The sequence below is a fragment of the Bidens hawaiensis genome, unplaced genomic scaffold (genome assembly GCF_021521415.1).
Source record: "Bidens hawaiensis isolate Kalapana, Puna unplaced genomic scaffold, B.hawaiensis_p1.1 tig00025577_1, whole genome shotgun sequence".
In the NCBI taxonomy this organism is placed as follows: Eukaryota; Viridiplantae; Streptophyta; class Magnoliopsida; order Asterales; family Asteraceae; genus Bidens; species Bidens hawaiensis.
The window spans coordinates 202,418-221,294 of NW_027505056.1; the positions used below are offsets into that span (position 1 = coordinate 202,418).

The 18,877-nt window shown below is 35.1% G+C and overlaps 2 protein-coding genes across 2 annotated transcripts; one reads left to right on the forward strand and one right to left on the reverse strand.

Moving 5' to 3' along the window:
• Positions 1-1,629: 1,629 nt before the first annotated feature.
• LOC143610305 (serine decarboxylase-like) lies at positions 1,630-4,769 on the forward strand. The gene is made up of 6 exons (XM_077084822.1): positions 1,630-1,733; positions 1,864-2,194; positions 2,674-2,905; positions 2,985-3,178; positions 3,274-3,410; positions 4,050-4,769. The coding sequence occupies exons 2-6, from the start codon at positions 1,867-1,869 to the stop codon at positions 4,614-4,616; spliced, it is 1,458 nt and encodes a 485-aa protein (XP_076940937.1). The 5' UTR covers positions 1,630-1,733; positions 1,864-1,866; the 3' UTR covers positions 4,617-4,769.
• Positions 4,770-7,209: 2,440 nt separating this feature from the next.
• On the reverse strand, positions 7,210-8,459 carry LOC143610302 (uncharacterized). The gene has a single exon (XM_077084821.1). The coding sequence runs from the start codon at positions 8,295-8,297 to the stop codon at positions 7,353-7,355; it is 945 nt and encodes a 314-aa protein (XP_076940936.1). The 5' UTR covers positions 8,298-8,459; the 3' UTR covers positions 7,210-7,352.
• Positions 8,460-18,877: the final 10,418 nt, after the last annotated feature.

The window sequence follows — 18,877 nt, forward strand, 5'->3', positions numbered from 1 at the left end:
CTGTAACATTTTCTAGAGTAAACTCCCCAGGTGTTACATTGGTGATTCGTGACCCCGGAGCCGCGACACGTTCAAGAGTACGGCCACTTGGAGTCGTAATCCGTGCAAAAACACTGAGACCCGGAGGTGCTTCTGTGTTAGTTACACGTGAATTTGGTGCAGGGGTTCCCGTCGGCCCTTCAGGAAGGTTACTCATATCAAACGAACCAAAAAACCAACTGAAATTATTGTTGTTTAAACACCAAAAACGGATGGCGCCAATGAAGAAACGCGGATCCATTCCCCGGGTATGGGTCCTGAATCCAATGAGTCTACAGGGTAAAGTACGATAATTACAACTAAGATATGAGTATAACTTCCCAAAGTCCAATGACCGGAACCTGCAAAATAAATACCATGAGTCTCGTTACAGGAAGGACAAGAGGGGGGGGGGTCTTCCTGTAACCACCCTCCGGCGTGAGAATCAGTATCGTTCGTAAGGGAGAAAGTAATGAAGTAAATAGACTAAGTGTAGTCAGAATGTAGATGAGTGAATGAATACCTCATACCGTTTGACAAGGTATTTATAGCCGAAGGATGTAAGAAGGTGATTGGGCCAGCTGTCCTCTTCTAGAAGGTCTTTGATAACTGCATGGACGCGTGTCCTCTTGTGATAGGTTGAGCTATACGTCCCATGTGCATGGGTATAACAACCTGGACACGCGTCGCCTAATGATAGGATGTATTGCACCCTGGCCATGTGCACGGTTACAACAAACTGGCCAGGTGTCCTTTATTTATGGGCTGTTTAGTCACGTATTTCCCAAGTAAGAATCATGAACCTTCTTCTAGAGAGTACTTGAGTGATGACAGCTGTCCCGCTGGCATTGTCTTCCGGATGTTTAGGCGGACAGACATCTCATCCTGCGGACGACTTTTGAGGATTCCAGGATGCTTCCGCGCGTGTGTGAGGACGTTCCTCCTCATTCGTGATATGCGGGTGGTCCATGTGCCCCGCGGGTGGTTTATAAGAGGATTCTCTGTGGCCCGCGGGTGGTACTTAAGGGTATTTGGGTCTTTTTGGTACCCTGGCTCTACAGAACTTATTTACAAATTATTGTGATTATTTTTTTTTCAAATCAACTTTTTCTTTAAAGAGTAGGTCAAGATTGTCACCGACCGATATGTGCCTATAAGTTACGATATAAGCTTTAAAAATGCATGATATACTATATTCGTAAAACACAAGTTGGGTGTTTGTTTCACCTTATAATGATGCTTTTATCTATGAAATAATAGTATAGTTAGTTATCTTGTTATGTTTTTCTGTTTTATATACTTCTGTCTAAAATTAATGTTTGTATTTTATTTTAATGAATTAGTAAGTATATACCGGTTATGTGTTAACATAGTATATTTTACATTTTCTATATATTTTATTATTTTAACCGTTACCAAAAGGTGTGCGTGTTGTTCTCATGGCCGACTCGTGGGTCAGCAAAAACAAACAAGGGCTTTAGACACACACTTAATTAAGGCCCCTAAATCCAAACAAAAAAATATTATATATTATTATATATAAATATATTATAAGGGGTAGGGTAAATTTAAACTTATGTATTGGTCTTGTGGTAATATTATACAATATATATACAAAAATCGCAGATCTGATCACTCCTTTTTGCTTACCCAATAACCACATTTCACTTCTCCTCTCATCAAACTCATTCTCACACCCGCCGCCTCATCCAAAGGTACAACAATTTAATCTCTTTAACATCTAATCTCATCAATAATAATAACAACAACCCACTGTTTGTTTGGTTTAATATATCCAATCCAATCTAATCTAATCTAACGGTTGGTTTTGTTTTTGTTACATAGTTAATGGCTGAAACTATTGACATGATGTTACGTGAGCTGAAACTGGAATCTGTTGAATCATTGCCGGATGATTTCGATCCAACGGCTGTGATTAAGGATCCTCTGCCACCTGTGGTATCCGATTACTCGGGAGTTAATGGTGGTGAGAAGGTGGTTAATGGGAAGGAGTCACCGAGAGAGATTGTGTTGGGTAGGAATGTTCATACCACTTGTCTTGAGGTGACTGAACCGGATGATGATGATGAGGTGACCGGTGAACGGGAAGCTCAAATGGCCAGCGTCTTGGCTCGGTATCGAAAATCCTTGCTTGAGAGGACAAAACATCATTTGGGTAATCAAAATTTATGTTTTTGTTGAATTTATGTTTATGTTTATGTTCTTGTTCTGTTATTTATTCACATGTCTAGTGTTTGGATATAGACAGATTATTCGTGTTCCCAATCTTAGAAGTTTTAATTTCGAGTATAAGAAAATGGTTGAAATGCGCTGTTTATTAATCATTTCGGAACTTAAAGACAAAATATGAATAAGTTTCATTTACCTCTAGAATTTGCACACGTGCAAATTACATGTGGGTTATATTATCTACACATGTGTAGATAAGCGTTTAAAAATCATATAAACATATGGACAAATTAATGTAATGGTTTTTTGTGTACATAACTCAACTCAATCATTTGTATGTAAGAAGTAGAAGTTTTAAAAAATACGATCCAAGGATAAAAAATAAAAAACAAAAAAATTTAAAAGGTTTACGTTTTTCTTTGTTCTGGCAATAATTTAGTGTTTTGTAATCCTGTTTGACAATAGGTTATCCTTATAATTTGGACTTCGACTATGGTGCGTTGTCTCAGTTACAACATTTCTCCATTAACAACCTTGGTGACCCGTTCATTGAGAGCAACTATGGGGTCCACTCTCGGCAGTTTGAGGTTGGCGTGTTGGATTGGTTCGCTCGGTTATGGGAGTTGGAGAAAAATGAGTATTGGGGTTACATTACAAATTGTGGAACTGAAGGAAATCTTCATGGCATTTTAGTCGGGTTTGTACTTTTTATTTTTTACTCGTTTATCGATTTTTTAAAATTCATATTACCTTAATAAACCTATGTAAATCTGCAGGAGAGAAGTTTTCCCTGATGGGATTTTGTATGCTTCATGTGAATCACATTATTCTGTTTTCAAAGCTGCAAGAATGTACCGGATGGACTGTGAAAAGGTCAACACGCTTATGTCCGGGGAGATTGATTGTGAAGATTTTAAAGCTAAACTCTCTCTTCACAAGGATAAACCAGCGATTATTAACCTTAATATAGGTTCTTTTTTATGTTTATAGCTTTTTATGTTTTATATGTCACCATATGTTTATAGGTATGTGCGGTTTTATTAATCTTCATAAATGTGTGTGCAGGGACAACTGTGAAAGGAGCTGTTGATGATCTCGATTTGGTCATAAAGACTCTTGAAGAAACGGGATTCGGTCATGATCGATTCTATATACATTGTGACGGAGCTTTATTCGGTCTCATGATGCCTTTTGTTAAACTTGTAAGTTGTTCGTGCAGTTATCACACGATTAAAGTTGGTAATTTCGGTATTTTTGCGTATGTATAGGTCAATTTGGGTATGTTTTCTCTCTTAACGGGTCAAAATCTCAAAAATCATAGGAACGTGTTAAAAAGGAAACGGGTCAAAATTGTCAAATGAGCCTAAAGTGGCTCAAAGTGTTCGGGTTGACATGAAAATGTGCAGGTTTTGGGTTGGCATGCTTAACCTGTTTAAAAAACGAGTCATGTTCGACCTGGCCTGTTTAAGCTGTTTAGTTAAATAGGTCAATTCGCCAACCAGCTTAATTAAAAAAGTTGACCCACTAAACTGTTTAACCGATATTTTTAATATCCACCAACCCGATTAACACGTTTACTACTTGATTATTAACCTCCAACCTGTTTTACAAGTTTAGATATACGGATTATACATGTCGTGCCCGGATTGAACAATTCAACTCGCACTTTTGAGTCATTCCCATTTTAGCTAAGTCAAAAGGTCAACCCGTTTGACTTGTTGGAGATTTAATATAACCCAAATCGACCCACTTTCAAACGGGTCAAAATTGCCACCTATTACTTTCTTGGTTCATAATATGAAACTCTTACTAACACAAATTATGCTTTTACCATACAACAGGCACCAAAAGTTTCCTTCAAGAAACCGATCGGAAGCGTAAGCGTTTCAGGTCACAAGTTCGTCGGTTGCCCAATGCCATGTGGCGTACAAATAACCCGACTAGAACACATCAACGCACTTTCACGAAACGTCGAGTATCTCGCTTCAAGAGACGCAACAATAATGGGAAGCCGAAACGGTCATGCCCCGTTATTCCTATGGTACACGTTAAACCGCAAAGGGTACCGCGGGTTCCAAAAGGAAGTCCAAAAATGCCTAAGAAACGCGCACTATCTGCGTGGCCGGTTGACGAGCGCAGGGATCGGGTCAATGCTAAACGAGCTAAGCAGCACGGTGGTTTTCGAAAGGCCACAAGACGAGGAGTTCACACGAAAATGGCAGCTCGCGTGCCAAGGAAACATTGCACATGTGGTGGTGATGCCGAATATTTCGATCGAGAAGTTGGATGATTTTGTGAATGAACTTGTTGAGAAGCGTAAGGTTTGGTATGGGAATGGGAAGATGAAGTCACCTTGTGTTGCGTCTGAGATTGGTGAGGTGAATTGTTTGTGCGTGTTGCATAAGTAATAAGTTGGTTTTAGGAGGTTGATAAACGATTAACACGGTTTTGTTTGGTGTGGTGTGGTGAAATCGTGTTGGTGGTTGTAACGTGTTGGATTATTATTATTATTATTTATGTGTTGATGTTGAAGTCTGTTTGTTATGTGTTTGGTATTAGTATTGTTGGGTTCAAGTTTAGTTGTTAATTGTGTGTGAGTTTTATGGATATCACTTTTATAAATTCTCTTGTTAACCCTGTGCTGGTACGCGCATGAATCGGCATCAGACGCGTAGTTTGAAACATGTATGCACGTAACGTGACATTAGACGTGTAACTAGCTACGTAATGTTGTAACGGATGCTTTAACGCACATAACCGGTAATGTTATGGTCCTTGTTTTACAATATCATAAATGATGCAATCACACGGACTGTATGAAATATTTTTAAACCATTGTACGGTTCGTGTAATTGAAGACTTGTGTACTTGTGCCTATAGAATGTTTAGAGCCTGACAAATAGCTTAGATGGTCAATAACATTTGGGCCAGACGCCAGTGTTATTAACGATTTAACTTACTTATGAAGTTATGGATATTTACTTAACACGTTAAATTCAAAATTCACAAGTATGAATTTTAATAAAACCAAAATTCACAGGATGAACTTGGTACTGAACCGGTACCATAAATCTTCTGATTTTCCCAAAATCTTGTACCAATATTGAAAATCTCGGTTTTGTACCAGTACCGAAGGCAAATTTTGGGAATACCGGTACCGTACCGAACCAGTCCAAAAAAGTCAAAAAGTCGGTACCGGTTCGGTACTCGTATCCATTTGCTCATTCCTAATACAAAGTATGTGTAGAAATGTGAAAAAAAAAAGAAGAAACAGAACTTAGAAGCAAACTTGTCAGGTACAATAATTTAAAAAAAAAAATCTTAAACCAACCCGTTTGACTCAAACCGAACAAAAATAACCCTTTTTTGAATTGACTCATTTGGACTTGAACCCGACCCAAACTCACTCAACCTATTTGCCAGGCCTAATTTATACATAGTTTGTTTAGATGTATCCATAATTAATTAAATATTTCAAAAGAAATATTAGATTATAGGTTTAATATGTTTAAGCACATTCTTATAATTTCTCACCATCATCTCACAAAACATCAAATTAAGAAGTAAAGTATTATTTTTATGTTCTCTAGTGTGAAAAACAAGGAATGTATACAGGTTAAAGGGAGAGAGCAACAAGTAAACAATTGATATTATTGTTGTACTTATGTATATTTTTTATACCATAAAGCTATCTGAAATTGTTTATGATTAACAGTTTCACTATAAAAGACGTATTATAAATGAATATCTATCAGTTAGAAAATGTACACCAGAAGAATATAATTAAGAAATATACCTCAAAAATTATTTATTTTATTATGGTATAAAATTTTATAACACTACAAAATATACTGTGAATTTAATTGCATAATTTTTAATTTTAACATCCTTTGGACTTTGTGTTTATTCTCACCCAAACATTACAAAACTTAAATATTTGAAATCGATTTGACCAACGGATCATAAGTCATTCTCACACAAACATTACAAAACTTAAATATTAAAAAAGGATAATAACAACGGATCATAAGTCCCGCTCAAATAAACTTAAATACATTACAAAACTTAAATATTTAAAAAAGATAATACCAACGGATCATATTAAATACATTACAAAACTTAAATATTTAAAAAAGATAATACCAACGGATCATAAGCACCATTCAGTTAGTCATAAGCGGACCGTGTGAATGACTGTGCTACAAAACTTAAATATTTAAAAAAGATAAAGACCAACAGATCATAAGCCCTATTCAGTTAGTCACAAGTGGACCATGTGAATGACTGTGTTAATCGACCAAATCCACTTCGAGCTTGAATCCACTAGGCTCCACACTGGTCTCAGCCCGTCAAACCACTACTGGCGTAACCGAATTCATTGCCACAAAGCTTAACCTGTTTTCAGGTCCGCATCTATGCGGTAAAGGGCCTGGGGACTTTCCTGAACCTGAACCCACATGAGGTTAGTCACAAGTGGACCATGTGAATGACTGTGTTAATCGACCAAATCCACTTCGAGCTTGAATCCACTAGGCTCCACACTGGTCTCAGCCAAATATTTAAAAAAGATAAAGACGAACAGATCATAAGCCCTGTTCAGTTAGTCACAAGTGGACCATGTGAATGACTGTGTTAATCGACCAAATCCACTTCGAGCTTGAATCCACTAGGCTCCACACTGGTCTCAGCCCGTCAAACCACTACTGGCGTAACCGAATTCATTGCCACAAAGCTTAACCTGTTTTCAGGTCCGCATCTATGCGGTAAAGGGCCTGGGGACTTTCCTGAACCCACATGAGGTTAGTCACAAGTGGACCATGTGAATGACTTTGTTAATCGACCAAATCCACTTCGAGCTTGAATCCACTAGGCTCCACACTGGTCTCAGCCCGTCAAACCACTACTGGCGTAACCGAATTCATTGCCACAAAGCTTAACCTGTTTTCAGGTCCGCATCTATGCGGTAAAGGGCCTGGGGACTTTCCTGAACCCACATGAGTCCATAGCCCAATCACATCGCCCGTTGGTCTGGTGCTTAAAGCTGTTGGAACCGAACTTATAAGCCAGCACTTGACTCTTTATTATTACGATGTGGGACAACTATACAAATTACAAACATCCAAATTTTTAACAATATCATACATTTAGTTTCCGAGGTTAGATCCCATCAATAACGACAATAAACTACCCCCATGGACCCGGTCCTCCGGAGCCGCTCGCTCCAAGCTTTCTCGACCACCATTGTTATGGGTTCCCGAGCTCGGTTGCCTGGTAACCGGCAATAATAATGATGATTTCATTGATGACGGGACGAGTACTTGGGGTGGAATCATTTGTCGTCTTTTAGCCGGCTTTTCTATCCAACCAGTGGAATTTGAGACCGCACTAGAACCTGATAACGAGCGATTATCACATGAGCCGGGACCCTGGCCCAAAACGAGCCCGTGGATGAACCGTGGTGTGTTACCAAGAGACGCGTTCTTGTTTTCTTTACTTTCTTGAACCATGCTACCATGAGGAACAAGTAAAACGCTTCGGCCCCTAGCACTCTTGGTGGAACCCGGTGCAAGACGTCTCTTTACACCATCGCGAGCCACACGAAAACCGATTCTATCGTGTACATTTTCGGGCTCGGTTATTTTAAGCTTTTTTAGTGGAACACTTATTCTTGGAGCCAAAAGAAGAGATGGCATATAACCACCTGAACTCTTAGTTGATGTGGAACCCTCATCAAGATCATGATTCAATCTATATTCATTACTAACTTCAACAGAAGAGCTTGGATTATCCGAAACTGAATTCACATCACTTTTTGAAGCACTAGAACAACCCGAAAGACCAAGTGTCAAGGCCAAATCACTTTCACTCAAACTCGATGCCGGCCCTACACCAACGACTAACCCGTAGCCACCTCTAGGCATACTCTTAGCGCCTCGTGGTCGAGTGTTTTCAAGGCTAACCGTGCCATGACCAAAACATTCCAGCCGCAAGGCGGTATCATTAAACTTATTATCCTTATTCAATTCATCATCACAACATAAAATTGTCGGTTTTTCATTGAGATCGAACTTGCGGTTCTTGTACACCATCTTTTGGAAACAAGGTAAATTAATTAACTGATTAAGTAGTAGCCAAATGAATTGAAGATTATTATGTCTATAAACATCTATAGATTAATATAAACAAAGCATTTAAACTTTCCAATAATCTATATCCACCGCTCACGAACCCGGACGTATCCGATCGGTCCATTTGTGTAGATTCCTACATCAATTAGAGCAGTGATTAGTTTCAAATTAAATAAGTGATCAATCTAGTTAAGAATCAAAAGCATATATATAAAAGCAGACAAGGATTACCTTAAACAAACAAAGAAGATAGAAGTTCTAGGAAACCATTAACAACATTATATATTGTCAACTAAAGAACATTGATTGAGAGATGTGGAACATAATTGAGTTGTGTTTGAGGGAAGAGAAAGTGGGAAGATGAAGGTTGAACAAGTGGAGTTATAAATAGGTATCGAAGGGAGAATATAAACAAGAACTATTGAATATTCCAAATAAACATTGTTTTTGACCCCTTGACTTTTGAGAAGAGTTTCATTCGGTCCCTACAAAATTCGATGAAGCAATATAGCTTAAGGAATGTTTGGTAGTCTTTTAATGATTAAGTTTCAGAGACATGCTAAATAATTCATATGCTATCTCTTAATCAGATAAACCTCTTATTGATTCAGCACAAGATTGTTAAACAATCTCTTACATAAAGTAATGGTGTTTTGGCCTCTAGCGTCTTGCTAGTTATGTCTTTTTATTGAAAGTTGTTAAAATAAATTAAGATACAAGAGTTTAGCTTTTGGGAAGTATGTAAAATATCATCTTGAGGTGAGCATATATATTACTTTGGTTGCTTTGTTTATGGGTACTCCAAACCAATAACCGATACTTGTTTTGCATGTATTCATAACCACTTGTTTTAGTTACCAACTTTTTAGATTACAATAAGATTCATGTAATAATAAATCAAATTAGGGTCTAGGTCAAATAAAATAATTGGTTAAAAAAATGATGAATATGGGACATGTAATATGCTAGTTATAAGAAAATTTACTAGTTATTTTGACATATAACATGTTATTTTTATAAAAGTCAAAATTCTAAAGATAATTTATTGTGATGGTTCAGTTTATGTATTTTGGTTATAACCATAATAAAACCATAAATTTTGGTTATATAAACACCGTAAGTGAACTATTGAGTTCTCAATTTGTTACATTATTTTGTGTGTTCTCTCGGTAGCATGGTTTTCTCGGTTATTTCAAATAAAGTTATTTATTATTCTGTTTTTACTCACCCCTAATTTGTCAATTAGTTTATATTGATTGAGACGAGTGAATACATAATTTAAACATAGAAGATCTTGAAACGTATAATTGCAAATTTGCAAGGACAAGAGTTAGATATGTAACATACTAAAACGCAAAAGTAAGTTGTAAAAGTAGTTATTCCAATGCTAAGAAGACCAAATAAATACTTCAATTGGCCAATGTCGGGACCGCATGGCCTATAGAAGTCGATTTATTTTAGACCAACACAACTTTACTAGAATTAAATGATTAATTAAAACTTAAACCACGATTCGTTGCATTCACCTTGGCTCCTATTATTATTTTATATTTTTAGAAAAGTACTATTGTATATTCAATATTTATAAAACCGGCTCTTAGTTTAGTTTCATATTAAAAGTAAGCCACTTGCTTGTATACATGAATAAACAACTTGTAATCTTGTATGTCTAATGGAGAATATGTTCATTAATGTTTCTTATTTTTTTTTAGCAGACTATTTCAGATTGTGTCTATACATCATCAGATAGGTTATGGACAAGTGAGTTCAAATTAGAACTTTACATAGTTAGAAAACTGAAAAAATATGAATCAATTTTATATGAACCAATTAGAATGGAAAGATTTCCTAATAGAAGATAGAAAAGCTAAGACGCCATTCACGACATCAGCGTTCATCGAATTAGAACATTTATGGAGAAATATATCGGAACCTAACTATCGAATTAGAACATTTTCGATGATAAGAAAATGGGAAGATGAAGCCTAAACAAGTGAGTATATAACTTATAAAAAGGCATAGAATGAAGAAAAAAAAGAGTAAAAATACATAATATTTCAAATGTTGGTTGATATGAGAAACTGCAAAATATTAAAAAATTAATTAATCTTAATCTGTCGATTAGTTTGTAAACATATATAAATTTCTTTTTATTAACGGAATGAACACTTTTTATGATAAATAAAAAGTCGAAGAAGGGTAAATATGCAAAATCTAAAAGTGAATGGTAAGCTATTCATTCTCAAATTCTAAGAGGACCAAATAAAGACTTCCTTTGCCACTATTCACTAGGGGTGTGTACAAAACCGAAAAAACCAAACCGAAACCAATAAAACCAAAAAAATCGAACCGAAAAAACCAAACCGAAATAGAAACCGGTGGTTCGGTTTTGAACTTTAGCTTAAACCAAAATATTGGTTTTGGTTCGGTTTTGTATTTTGTTAAGAACCGTAAAAACCGAACCGAAATAACCATACTATCTTAACCATAATCATTAAAACAAAATCTACCGATAAATATTTGTTTTATTTTAACATATTGTTAATAAAAATGTATTTGGTTTGCAAGTATGATTAAAAACCAATAATAGGTACTTTCGGTTTTGATTTTGAATTTTAATTTCAAATATGTCTTTTATTATCTTTTAATATTTTAAGTCCAAATATTCAATTTTCTATTAATCATTAGTTTAAAGAAAAAAAATGACATGCTCGATTTCAATATCTTGGGTCAAGTGTTTTTTGCCCAAAAAGTTTGGCTCGGCTAGCAAAACCGAAAAAACTGCATTAAAAACCGAACCGAACCAAAAAACCAAAAACCGAAACCGAATGGTTTTAAAAAATCATAAAACCGAAAGTTTGGTTTTTGGTTTGGTTTTAGTCATAAACCGCACCAAACCGCACCACACACATCCCTACTATTCACATAAATATCGTTGGACCACCACATAGTCGGTAGAAATCGATTTGGAGACCAATAGAGGTTCATTAGAATAAAATAGTAAGTTACACGATAATTGGTTGCATTCAATTTGGCAAATAATAATATTTTATATTTAATTTTTTTATCAAATATATATTAATTATTTTATAAAGTCGGCTCACAATTTAGTATAGAATTAAATCGAGGCACTTCTTTGTTTAAACAATTTAGAGCATTCCTAACACATCTCCTAACTTTTATTTATTTATTTTTTGTTTTTTTTTGTTTTGTAAGAAACTTTAATAAATTAGAGTATATGATTAAATTAGACGAAAACCTTGTTTGTCCCTATTTATTTTGTGCTAATATTTGTTAAAATTAATTTTGAGTGAACAGAAAGAAACTGCAATTATAAAATAAATGTATAAACAATATTATTTAACTTAACAGAAGATTGAAATTTAGTGTTTTTTATATAATTATTGAGATGTGAATGGGTTGAGAATGCCCTTAAAACCCCATATTCTTATACCATGATTTAGGAAACCCTTTGAGAATATAGAAAATTTAGATTTTTCAATCTTTTACAACACAAATTATAGGACAAACTATGGCTTGAAAAATCGAATCCTGGTTGAGTCATCCTACTAGTTTTAGTGGGGTTTAACATGATGTGTTTTGTTATTTTTCAAAATTGCTAGTTTGTATTAAAATTGTTCAAATTATAAAGATGACCCGTGAATTTGTAATAACGTACATAAGCGCATATTCCTATGTGTGTGTAAATATAAGGGTTAAAACAATTATTATATTTTTTATATGGAATTATGGATAATTAGGTTGGTTTCAATGATTTGTAAACAATTATAGGTTTTTTATATACACGTTACGGGTAATTTATATTTTATGATTGTCAAGTTTATTTTTTTGTGGGTTGACTTTGAAAAACCACCGTAGCCGTCATATATTCTGTTTCTTGGTTTTAGCAATTAGTTTGATTTCTTGGAAACATTGGAAGTTACCGCAATATATTTATTTTTTGTTCATCGCTTGGGGAAAAGTTAAACCAGAATCGATTAATTCTTAGTCGACTGCGTTTGGTTTGTGACATGGCCGGTGATAACGAAGCAGGGAGCTCGGGAACAGTGAAAGAATCGATGGGTGGTTTTGTGCTGCAAGCACCAAAGTTAACTTCAACCAACTATGCGTCATGGTCGGCTATGGTGAAAATTATTTTAGGTGCGAATGGTTTGCATGATGCGATTGATAAGGAAAAGGGGGCTGGAATTGAAGAAAGAAAGAAGTTTATGGCCTTGGGTGTTATCTTTCAAACCCTACCTGAAGACGTGATGCTTCAGATGGCCAAGTATTCAGAACCAAAAGATGTTTGCGAAGCGTTAAGAGTTCGTTATCTTGGTGCAGAAAGAACTCAAAAGGCCCGTGTTCAAATGCTAAGAACCGAGTTAGATGCACTGAAGATGGGGGAGACAGAAAGTATTGATGATTATGCTGCGAAGTTGGGTGGAATACAGTCCAAGTACAAGAGCTTGGGAGCGGTACTTGAAGAGAAGGTTTTGGTAAGAAAGTTCTTGAACTCTATGCCGGATAAATATTTACCCGTTGTTTCTTCGATGGAGCTACTCGCAGACATCGAAACAATGGCGTTTGAAGATGTGGTTGGACGTTTAAAGGCATATGAAGAAAGAAACAAGTTCAAGAATGTGAATGGAAGTTCATCCCAAAGTCAGCTCATGTTCACCCAAACTGAAAAGAAAGTTGAAAACTACCGAGGACATGGTAGAGGCCGTGGAAGATACAACGGACAAGGAAGAGGGAACCAAAGATGGAATGGTGAGCGTAAGAATGATGAACGGGGTGAATACCGGAAAAGAAACCCTAGAGAATGGGAAGATAGAAGGAAGTATGTAACGTGCTACAACTGTGATAAGATTGGGCACTACTCAAACGAATGTAAAGAACCGAGTAAAGGGAGTGATGAAGTGAATTTGACAAAGAAAGAAGATGATGTTGATCCTTCTTTGTTAATGGCAGTTTGTTCAATTAAGAAGGTAAGTTTGAATGAAGAAAGGGTTATCCCTGGTGTGTTTGAAAATGATGAAAAGAATGAAGGTACATGGTACTTAGACAATGGTGCAAGTCATCATATGTCAGGAAAGAAAGAGTTTTTTACTACCTTGGATGAACAAGTATCGGGTCAAGTGAAGTTTGGTGATGGATCCGAGATCGAGATCAAAGGTAAAGGTAATGTGACTGTGGTAAGTAAGACTGGTGAAAAGAAAACGTTTTTTGATGTTTTCTATATCCCTAAGTTGAAGACCAATCTTCTTAGCTTTGGAAAGTTAGATGAAGAAGAATATAAGATTGAAATAGCCAATGGTATATTGAGGCTATATGATCAGAAAGAGAGATTGTTGATAAAGGTTCAGAGAAATCTGAATAAGACGTACAACATCAAGCTTCAGGTATGTTGTAATTCTACCAACTTTGAAGATGAAAAGAAAGAAAGTTATGATGTGAAACCGATTATGAAAGTGAAGGAAATTCGGTTTGGAACGATCCCGAATGATTTGTTTGGAGTTCGTGAAAGTATTGGTCAAGAACGAGTTGATGAGAAGAAGCAAGTTGAGAAAGAAAATTGCAACATGGTTTCAAAGTTAAGTACGGAAGGAACGAATGCTAAGTTTGAAGAATCGGTGAAGCAAGTATGCTATAGTCAGTTGAAAAGGAGGAACAAATGCAAGAAGAAATACAATTCAAGATTAAGGGGGTGAATGAAGGATTAATCTTGAATTATTAGTGAAGTTAAAGGTTTATTTAATTGTGTTTTAATTTAGGTATTTGAATTATAATAGGTTTAGGAAAGGTATGTCTTTGAGAGCAAGTTTGGTAAGTCTATATATAGGGTCTAGATTATTAGTTTTATTAGAGAGAGTTAAGAGAGAGAGTTGGGAGAGAGTCAATGAGTCTCATCTTCATGTACGTTTGATAAGTTCGTGAAGTTCGTTTGTTATGTTCGTTTGATATATGAAAAGAGTCGAGGGTCGTTCCCCCAATATTGTGTGTTAGTTTGTTTGATAAGTTCGTTTGATTCGATTGTTTGATCCGCCTGGGCCAACATCAGTTGCCCGCGCGATGCAGCGGTGTACGCACAAACGCAACCGGTGTTAGTATGTATGTAACCTCACAACGATACGTGTGTAACCCGAAGGTCGTATGCATTATACGTGGCATCGGGTGTGTAAGCGCGCCACATAATGCATATACGTGAGCAACCCGGTATGTATAAACAATGTCATCCACGTAACTGATGCTTGAACGCGCATAACATGTGGCGACAAGCAAGAAGCAAAGATTAAATGTACAATATTTTCAAATAAACTACTTTTAACCCAATTCTTTTTTACGGACCTGTTCCGACCCGAAAACATTTTAACTCGAAGCCCGTTTTGACATGACTCTTTCGATCTAAACTCATCCCGACATGAACTAAATTAACCCTTTTTGTATTAACATGTTCCAACCCTAACCCGTTTCAATACCATTAGTCGAACATGCCCGACCCATTGTCTGTAATAACTGGTAATCATGTAACATGTTAGTTTTTAAAAAAATAATAAACTATAGCAATACCATACTCAAATTAAAGATAATAAAATGCTCGTTTTTATGGTGTATTTTTTTTAGAAAACAAAATAACGTGTGTAAGAGTCACGACCGTTAAAACGTGGTGGGATAGTTGGTTAATAAATTGGGGAAAATATGTAACTATTTAATATATTAACAATATTTGATTAACGTTGAATGACCATTATTGTATATATATATATTTTTTAAAATAAGCAAAGACTATTTTAACCCTACATTTTTAAAATTTTATGCATTGTTACTTGTCCAATATGCAACAAGAGAGGTATCTCTTAAACTTTAAGAGGTCCCTCACTCATGCTTTATATATAGTATAGATAGATATATTTGAAGCATCATCTAATATGTTATACTTATACTACATGTGTGTTCAAATAAGGACCACTTAATTGCTAGTATCTTTCTTTTACCTTTCTTTTTTATCATGGAGGGGACAAGATGATAGGACTATTTCTATGCAAATTGCAAGTAAAAGGCATGATAGATAAAGCTCTTAATCATCCATCTAACCATGGTCTAACTCCTAAAATGTTGTTCAATAGATTCCCAACTATTTACGGTTCTTGTTTAAACCTAGTAATCGATCATTCGCTTCTCATCGATAACGACTTTGCTTCTTATTTCTTGACATTCGAAGGGCAATAGTGTATGTCTATTGGGGTGTGGTTAGGTTAAAGTTGACGATGGTGACATGGGAAATAAGTGGAGTTGATATATAAATGGGCCGGTGACGTGGATATGTTTTGACATATATGCTTAAAGTATTATTGTCCTAGCTGGATACTATATTATTTGGGTTCATAGGCGGTCCTTTAGGATACGCGGCTAGTCAGCTACGCTACAACAAAGCTCTTGCCTCCTTCTATGGGCCTTTCACAATTAAATAATAGGTTTAGTGAGTTTAGTCTAAAGGAGTATATATTGATAAATATCATTATTCATATAATAATGTTTTGTATTATTAAATGTTGTTTTTTTTTATCAAATATATAATGAAGCTATAAGCTAGGAAGTGGGACAGGTTAACTGAATTAGCTTGATCAAAATCTTAAGGTTTTTTTTGTTAGATCCGTTTCATCTTCTTGAAACATCTTTTTTTAATTTTATATTATTTGGAACTATTATTATTTGATAAAAGTTTTTTTATTTCAGTATTGTGAAAGTGAGGATTTAAACGTTATGTAGAGTCAGAATATTTAGTTAAATATATAAAATCGAGTTTTGGCTCGAGTGAGATTGCTACCCAACATGATTTTTTAGAAGATTGGAATTCAGAGGTGAGTCTTGAGATCTTCGAGTCATTTCCTTCGAAAGGCAACCGAGAAAAAACTTGCCCTTATAGTCTTTTAGGCAGTTGGGCACCTTACACGGTGGTAAAAGTTACAAAAAGAACAATAGGTAGTGGAACTTTATTCAATGTGACAAGGATACGAACAAGAATAGAGTAAAGGAACTGGCGTATTGGCATATTCTCTTCAGGAAGGAACATAATTAAGTTCTTTGTTCTCACCGTGTACCTCAGTTGGTTAAGGGGCGTAAGACTTGGAACAATAATTAAGTTCTTTAGAGATATTCAAATCCTGGATCGATAATCAAACACGCACTAAACGAATAACTCTCGTTTATATTAATCAGAAAATATAACTCAAAAAACTGATTACAACCCTCAAACTCTAACTCGGTTTGACTCTTGATGAACCCTAACTCGGTTACATCCAGATGAACCCTAACTCGGTTACATCTCGTGTGTGCCTCTTAGATGAACCCTAACTCGGCTGCGTCACCCACCACTCTATAATGTCTAACCATGACTTGGTTTATACAGACTAACCTAACTTGCTATCAAAGACATTACCAATTATAATTACAATATAATTAGGAAACATAATCAACTATGACCTACTTGCCAATATTGGTCTCTCAAGTTCACCGACTTGTGACTTGGAGTCTGAAATTACTTCCAACAGATATTATACGGTGTTTATATATAACAAAAATGAAGAAACAATACGGTCTACAGTGAATATATGTATTAACAAACACTTCCAAAATAGAGAAATAAAATGTATTTTCAAGTCAGGTTTGACATGGTAACACAACGATGACCCCGCTTATTTGTCCACATACATTTTAGGAATACAAAAGGTACCTCATTGTAAAGTCCAATGGCCTAAAGCAAATGGTGCGAGGACTTGAAGGGTTAACACCCGAGCGGATCCAACGGATCTTAAAGATGCGTAAGAACTAGTTAAAAAAACAACATGGAAACATGATGCACCTAAATCAATGTGTGGAATGATACAAGCTCGAAAGGATACATTTGGAATACCTATAATGTAAAACTTGGAGCAACACAAACTTGAAGGACCCGAATGGTTAATACAAAAAGTGTAAGTGTGGCACGGAAGATCTCAATGGGCGTTTTGGTGGAGATCCAAAGTTCATGGACCAAGTTGAATAACTTGGTGTCATAATTATCTTTTACTTATTATTAAATAAATTAGAAGTTTAGTTTAATTGTGTTTCTTAGTTTGAGTAGGATTAAAATTGTGGGTGTTATATAAACCCATCAAAAGGTTTTATTCGTGTAAAGTAGAGAGAGTAGAAAAGTATTTTGTTCTTGTTTCTTATTAATGAAAAGAGTCGCATAAACGTTTTATGGAATATCGTCTTTGGTGTTCTTGATTCACTTGTCTAAGGTTTAACATATAATGTATGGCTCATATTCTCTAGCAAATTGGGGACCATAAAATAACAAACCGCGATAGCGACTGTTTCGAAAGGGCACCACAAAAGAGGCCGTGAGAATAAAAAAATATGAATATAAATAGCTCATTTGTCAACTAAACACTATAGTTGTCCATTACTGCTTACTCTTAAAACTCGAGACCTGCTTCTGATGTAGGAGATTGGTCACAAGACACCATTCTCTTAGTGGCGAGACTAAATAATATTGTTTTGATTTCAGTCATTAGGAGTTGATCACCTTGTTCCGTCAAGTTGTGTAAGAATAGTCCATTCCAACAAAGTGCTATTTTCTGAAGCATCATAAATGAATTCAAAAAAATATATAGGATGCATAAATAAAGTTAGAACCCCCTTAAGATAACAGATTTACCCATATGAATACTAATAGAAAATAACCTTGTTTTTATTGTTATTACTTCAGTGTTTCCGAAACTAGATCTATTATCGAAACGGTGGTCTTGCATGTCCGCTAGTAAGACCAAAACTAATCTTTCTATTATAATAAAAGACTACTTAATATTGTCACTTGTCATTCTCTTAGTCATCCTTATTTTTTTTCAACTCATTTTAATATATGGTCTTTATCTTTTAAACAATTCCAATATATGAACTCAATTTTTATTAAATGTAAATCCTAACCGATTCATTCATTAACATTAATTGTGAAATAAGAAAATAAGGAAATAACAAAATTGAAGTTGTAAGCATGCTAGAATTAACTTTTAACGTCACAGTTAATTACAATTTAAAAAAATAAAGGTACGACATTGTCGAATAATTTGGATTTGCATGGAAACTACAAATTGTTTTTAAACTAAGATTCGAGCAGCAGTGCATAATTTTTTATATAAGATTGGTTTCAGATTTGGATTAAAATTTTCTCATATGCATTTGAACTCAGGATTAATGTGTATTTTCTTAATTTTCTCTAAACATTTTGTATAAATATTGCAAACATGGAGAATAGCTATTATATATATCTTAAACATTATAATCATAATCCATATGTATAATGATTTAATATATAAACTATTTGCCATTTATTTATATGATTTTTTTATGTAGTATAAAGAGTTTTAGCAATAAGAAGATCAACATTTAGTTTTCAATATTTTCTTTAAAAACTCAGACCAAAATACTTCATAAATATAATTTTGTGGCTTAATTTATACTATTTTTGTACATCTAAATATATTTAATTTCAT